This window comes from Nestor notabilis, unplaced genomic scaffold, assembly GCF_000696875.1.
Source record: "Nestor notabilis isolate BGI_N333 unplaced genomic scaffold, ASM69687v1 scaffold34477, whole genome shotgun sequence".
Taxonomy (NCBI): Eukaryota; Metazoa; Chordata; class Aves; order Psittaciformes; family Psittacidae; genus Nestor; species Nestor notabilis.
Genome location: NW_009935757.1, coordinates 350 through 7252, shown reverse-complemented (window position 1 = coordinate 7252; position 6903 = coordinate 350). Strand labels below are relative to the sequence as shown.

Genomic DNA, 6903 nt, shown 5'->3' with positions numbered 1-6903 from the left:
TGGTGTCGACGGCAAACTTGCTGAGGGCGCAATGAATAACAAATGTGTCTCTCTTACCTGTGAGACCTCTCTTACCCTCTTCCTCCTCTTTTGGCATTCCAGGTGCTTACTCTCTGTTGTTCTTCCTTGCTTAGTCTTTTTAGCTTGACATTTGGGACTGAGCACAGTGAAACTCGGTCTGATCAAGCAAATTTTTACCCACAGCACCAACTCTTCAGGTGAAAACTTCTCCTCGCAGCTGAATCTGTGCCTTTTAGATCAGCCAGACAGGTAGCTTGTTCTTGTATTAAATGATATCACTAAGCGTGGAAAACAACCCCCTTCAACTCCCACCTTCTAAAATGATTTGTTAAAGAAGTTTTCACTGTGAAACAAACCTTATTTGCTTTTAATAACAGCAATGACAAAAGGAAGTAGCTTTCTCTTCCATTTATGCTTTAACTTGCAGGCTCCATAGTCTTTCTAAACATTTCACTTATCCTTAGTCCACAACCTAAGGAGAACAAATCCTGAATGATCCCTGTGTCTCTGTACAAGTGCAGGTCATCATTAACCTCTTCAGAAAAACTACAGACAAACTTTGATCTTGAATATGCATGCAGCCTGATTTTCTTTTTCCTCTTAAGACTCATTTCCTTGGTCTCTGAAACAAACAGGAACAGTACATACTTGATGCTTGGGAAGAATCAGGCCAGAGCATTAGAGATTTAATTATCATTTAGTGATAATTTTTTATGTTGATATTTCAGTTGTCTTCCTTGTGTATAGATGGGAGGGGGCTTTCTCTTCAGATCAAGCTAACAGAGAGGAGGCAGAAATGGACCACCTGAAAGAGCGCTCTATGTAAGGCCAAGAGCAGGTTTGAAAACTCACCTACTTTCTGTGACTGTTCGTTGTTCCCCATCTCCCCTTGCACCTCAGAGCTGATGCCGCCCTAGAGAAAAGCGCTGCTGCTGCATTGGACTGTTCCTGAGGTGTTTTATGTTCACCTCCACCCAGCTGTAGGCAGCTCACAGCAAGCTGCAGACACAGATCCCTCAATTTCTTTCTTCTTTCTTTATTTTTCTCCCCTCAGAGACGCCGCAGCTGAATCCTGTGATGGAACCTCTGTCCTGGATGCTAGGCACATGGCTCTCAGACCCACCAGGAGATGGCACCTTCCCTACAATGAAGCCCTTCCAGTACCTGGAAGAAGTGCACATCTCTCATGTGGGGCAGCCCATGCTCAACTTCTCGTAAGTCTAGAGGTTTATCTTTGTTGGCAGCAGCAGCTTTTGGAGCAGAGCTGGCATGACCCCAGTGAGATTTGCTGGTTGTGCTCCTTTTCCAGTGGCAAAGTAAACAGATTTTCACCTACCAAATGAGATGATGTAATATGTGACTGTATGGTCTGACTTCTGTTCTCCTTTAAAACTTGTGATTAATTGGCATGCTATTGCAATATCCCAGAGCTGCACACCTGCAGTCACTGGAGATTCACTCGCCCAAGAGTACAAGTGCACTTCCACAGAGGTTTTCAAAAGTGAGTTCACACCTGTGAACTCAGGCAGGACATGTGCACAGGACTATGAGCATAGTGTGCAGTTCTTGAGAGTTACATGGTGAGAAGTACCTCAGGGTGCTGTGAATGTGACTGTAACATAGAATAGTTACAGGTACCAAGGGTACCCGTACCAAGGTACCAAGAATGGCCCCAGCATGGACATGACTTTTGTTTGTGCGAATTCCATCTTGCCTTTGAAAGACCAGTGATTCTTCCACTTTAATGTGATGTGCACTGGGTGCATATGCTAGCCAAAAGATGTACTGTTTTCATGGCCAGAAAAAACCCCACCATTCTTCTTGCTGGCAGTAGCTGTCTAATTAGGAATGGATCTTTGGGTAATAGCATGACAACTGCTATCGTCGTGCTTTGTGAAACCCCACTTACAGATAAAATAAATGAAGGAGTTATGGCATGGCTGTCAGGTTTGTCCCTTTTAAACTATGGTCCTCAGTCTTCACCACTGTGAAAACTGAAAAAAATGAAAGTGTTTGACAGACTCCAAGGGATAGGAGGCAGATAGTATAACATCCTTGGTTGCAAGTAGTTCTAAGAAAAAAAGAAATCTAGAGGAAATGAAGTGATATGTTAGCTAAATGTTCAGGGCTGCTCCAATACTTATTTGAAAGGGTGAGTTAGAAAGTTTGTTGCTTTGAAGACCAGAGAAAGGAACAATTACAAGATGTCAGTGCTCTGTGTTCCTAGTGTGTACTGTTCACTGGGGCAGAGCTCAGCATGTGACATTTTTAATACAGTTTCCAAAAGAAACAGAGCTCCGACAGTCATGCTCTATCTTCATATCCCTTTCCAATTTCTGAACATTTGCTGATTTGAGTCAAGTGTTTTTTGACTGTTGCGAGACAGTCCATATGTCTCTTGAGTACTTCAGGCACTATAAGAAGGCTGATTTTTGTTCCTCCTTTGATTTTAGATAATCCCATCACGAGGCACAACTCTATAGGGTATGTGGCTTCACTAGCTGCAGAGCACAGAGGCTGAGATGGTAGGACAGTCCTTTAGTGCAGATGCAGCCCTGCACCACTGGCAGAAGTCATTCCTGGTTCTTCCTATAACCACATGGTTTAAAAGAAGACATTCTTTATATAGAGACAAAGTGAAAGAGGAGGAGTAATTTGTGTATTTGTGCCCAGAGGACACTGGGGAGCCAGAAGCAGCTGAAAGGCACCCAAACTGCTCCTTAACCACATGCCATAGCTGAGCTTCCCCTTCCTTGTCTCCAGGAAACTCGCAGGTTTCTTGTACTAAGTGTAGGGGTGCCATGTGCTGTTCCTGTGCTGCTGGTGGTCTAGGAAATGTTATCTCTGCGTGATTCATTACATCTTACTCCACAAAGGAGATAACTTGCTTTGGACTTTTCAGCTTTAATAAATAACTGCTCCAGCTTGCCACATGCCAGTGCTTGGACAAGCCCCTTGGCCAAGCTCTTTTGCACACTTGCCCTGTTACCATGGGACTGGCAGCTGACATTGCACCGTATTTGCAGTCCTAGGGTGGTTGACAGTGCCCACGGTGACTGATGTTGGCCGTTTCCTGTAGGCACATCCCAGTTGCACAGCAGAGGCATGTGTGGAAACTGCTGTCACAGAGCGAGTTCTCATGCAGATTTAGCAGCTCTGAGGTTACCTGTCTCCTTTCCTACAGAAGGATGCAAAGTGGGAAACTCTGTGGAAAGCAGTATGAAAAGAAGAGATTAGTCTAGAAAAACCAACAGGATGGTCTGCTACATTATATAAATACCTAGCTTGTTGTTGTGTTTAAGCTGCTGTTTAATTTGGTTATCTGTGTAGACTCAGGAATGGTGTAGCGCTAACGTAATGTATGAACATTGTATGACATGCATATAATCACCCACACTGCACGTGACTAAACATCCAACTGTAAAGCCTCATGAAGAACAAATAAGAATCTGAGCTGAACTTTTTTTTTCTTTTTGAAGGGGGTGATGAGAGAAATAAGTGTGCTCTGTTACTGCCTGCAGCAAGTAATGCACAAAAAACCCCAACCAACTTGCCAGGTTTAAAAGCTAAATAAAGATGATATTGTAATTCCAGACATTTATTTGAGAAAAGGAAGTATTTGAGACAGAGTATGGCTTCAGCATCTGTGAAATGTCTGACTTCCTTAGGGAGTTTCTCAGCTAGCTCTTAAAGACCCAGGAGCTGTGAAAAATCTGAAGCTTGAACTCTAATAACTCCAGTCCCTAAGGAATAGCTGTGCCTGTGAAGTAACCATGTTTTTACACATTTACATCTCCCAACCATGAAGCTTTGTCAGTCATTTACTCTTCAAATAATCCAGCAGGCAATCATGTGGTTAAATACAATACCATTGCTTTTGAGATGAAATTAGGCCAAACACTATTTTCAGTGCAATAAACAGCAGCTTTTGTATTCTGATTTCCCCTCAGGTTCAATGCCTTCCATCCGGACACCAGGAAGCCCATGCACCGAGAATGTGGATTCATCCGCCTCAAACCTGACACTAATAAGGTGGCCTTTATCAGTGCTCAGAACACAGGTACACACTTAATATCCACACTGGGGGGAAGAAGAGGTCCTTACCCTGTCATCACTTCCCAGAAAATTAGTGCACCTCTCACAGTTTCATTTAATTTTTAATCTTTTTTTTTTTTTCTCTTTTTAAACTGAACCCACAGTGAAACCAAATTAATAAATGAGCTTGTGTCAAAAGCACTGCCTTTCTAGTGCTGGCTGTGTGGCTTTGCCTACACACTGTAGCTTTGAAGCTTTCTGTGGCAGGAAAAGCCAAGGCAAGGACAGGCAAATTGAAATACCATGCATGCGGGAGACTTGCGGAGTATCTTTTCTTCAAATTATATGTTGGTATTTGCATATGTAGCTTTGTAAACCAAATGAACCCCTGCCTCTAACAAGAATTGCAGACTAAGCCTTAATGATGACAAGTGAGAAGTGGCCTGTGACATTCCTAATGCCTACATAGCATCCTGGTCTTTTTTGTGGGGAGGCAGGGGGGACGTGTACAGATAAGGTGCTTTATTTCCACTGCTTCTGTGAGTTGGCCACAGTGTACCCTGTGGTAGAAACAGAGGTGCATGCCTTGGTTTGTGTCCTCCTTTTATCATGTCATATTTGTCCAGCTGCTGCTACAAAGCAGGGACAGATTTAAGATCCCACTTAAACTGTTGTTACCAATGTCGACACTTGCCATATTGGATTCTGCAGGGTCGAGCCTGTGGCCCTGGCAAGGTGAGTCTGTGGTGGTTTTAAACCCCCTTTGCAGCCTCTCCAGTCAGGACTATTGGTTGTGACCCATATAGCAGGTTCCCTATTGGAGACCCTGCTCAGACTGTGGCACTACCAAGAGCCTCTACAGCACTGTAGCAGGGAAGCTTCTCTCCTATTGTTCCCTTAACAATCTTTGAGAGTAATCTCAGTGCAGTCTTCTTAGTTCCTATACTAGGAGAATCTCGCACTGTCTGGATGTAGTGCCTTGGTACTTATTTCACACCTCACAGGGACTGAATGAGAACCGTGTCTAAATTATTGTAAGAGTCTTAAAACCCAGTTGACATTTAAATTTGCATCTAGAACTCTGGAGCAGGTGCTGCAGGGAAAACTGCCAGTTGCAATGCAGTACTTTTCACACATGCTATGAGTAAGTCTGTCTGACTAGGTTTTTCTAAGCAGCATTACACGTTTGAGGCTGCATGGATTTGCAGTTGTCAGTATGTGCTAGGTCAAATAAAGCTGTTCTTCAGGGAGAGTGGTGGTCTATTACATAGCCTAGTAACTGTGACATTGTTAAGTAACCTTTGTAACCTAATAGTGTATATGACTTGTTTTCACTAGGTCTGGTGGAGGTGGAAGAAGGGGAGGTGAATGGACAAGAGCTGTCTATAGCATCTCACTCTATAGCCAGGATCTCCTTTGCCAAGAAGCCCCATGTAGAGCAGGTGAGTGTACACATGGTGAAGAGTTCACCTAGTACAGCTAGCCCCAGAAGGTGTCTAGTTGAGAGGGTAGGGTGATGGGCATGCTTTAATTACAGATTGCCATCAGGAGTTCTCGGAAATATTGCAAGGCATCCTGGCTTATCCTTTCTGTTACAGCCTTCAGAAGATATTTCATACATTACAAGACACAGAGGGATCATTAAGAGCTGATGTGCTGCATCAGACCAGCCAACCCAGAATCCTGTCTCCAGCAGTGGCCAGTAGCAGCTCCTTAGGGAAGAGAATAGGAAAATCTTGTCTAAACACCCTTGTACGGCAGTGGTGTCACTTCTTAATGCTGGTCTTCTGGATTAATTACAGTATCAGGGTGCACATGTAGGTATGTCCAGTATTTGGCCTCATCAGGATATTTTAGGAATGCCTGCCTTTCACTGGAGCTTGTGTGGCTGTATTGAACATACCCTTCTGTCTGTGGTGCGTTAACAGCAAACACAAGGATGGCAAAGGGGAGGTAGAAAACACTGGTGAGAAATTTAGCCTGTGGAAGCTGTTTGCTTGATTTTGTTCTTCCTTTTCCTACCCCCTTTTTAGATTACCAGAAAATTCAGGCTCAATTCCGATGGGAAACTCGAACAAACTGTCTCAATGGCAACCACTACGCAGCCCATGACTCAGCACCTCCACATTACCTACAAAAAGGTGACACCCTGATGCCAGGAGGGCCGCGTCTCCCTGCGAGGGTGAGGAGCGGAGTGTCGTGCACCGAGAGCAGCGGCAGCTTGGGAGCACAGCATGGCACACCCCGGAGCTGCCTGCGCTCACCCTGGGGCTGCGGAGCTGCCTGTCCTGTTGAGAATGTTACTCAGATGTTTCTGTAATGGTATATTAAAAAATAATAATAAAAAAGCTTTTATTTTTATAGCTGTGTCTTTGGGCGTGATTGCACAGTGGTCTGTGTGTGTCCCTCCTCTGCTCTGGCAGAGGTGCTTTTTGATACCTGTTCATTGGGCGTTGGGTTGCAGATCCAACCTCCTGGACCCTTCTCTGCAACCTGAATCAAGTTGCAGAGATCAGGATCAGGAATGGATTTGCACTGCAGGGACAGAACCTGAGAACTCCAGCTCCTGCCTAATGAAACTTGGCTTAAATATTCAGAGGGAGTACCAACGTCTTTCTGTGGGATGGAGAGAACTGTTACAGGGCCCAATCCTGATGGTGCTCTCCAGCTGACTTGAAAGGACCTGGGGCAATCCTGCAGTAGAGGACCAGACTTTACCTAGCTTCATGAAGAAGGTGCTGCTGGCAGGGAGGTTGGAACTGGATGATTTTTAAGGTCCCTTCCAACCTGACATGATACTGATACTCTTGAGTATGTCTCAAGAACTGGTAGAGGGGGAGGAATGTC

General features: G+C 44.5%; 1 protein-coding gene across 1 annotated transcript; it reads left to right on the top strand.

The window, feature by feature from the left end:
* Positions 1-1005: 1005 nt before the first annotated feature.
* On the top strand, positions 1006-6417 carry LOC104408391 (THAP domain-containing protein 4-like; the record flags this gene model as incomplete). Its single annotated transcript, XM_010017983.1, has 4 exons — positions 1006-1235; positions 3972-4081; positions 5395-5498; positions 6090-6417. Coding segments are annotated over 4 exons (564 nt in total), but the record flags the coding sequence as incomplete, so codon positions are not given.
* Positions 6418-6903: the final 486 nt, after the last annotated feature.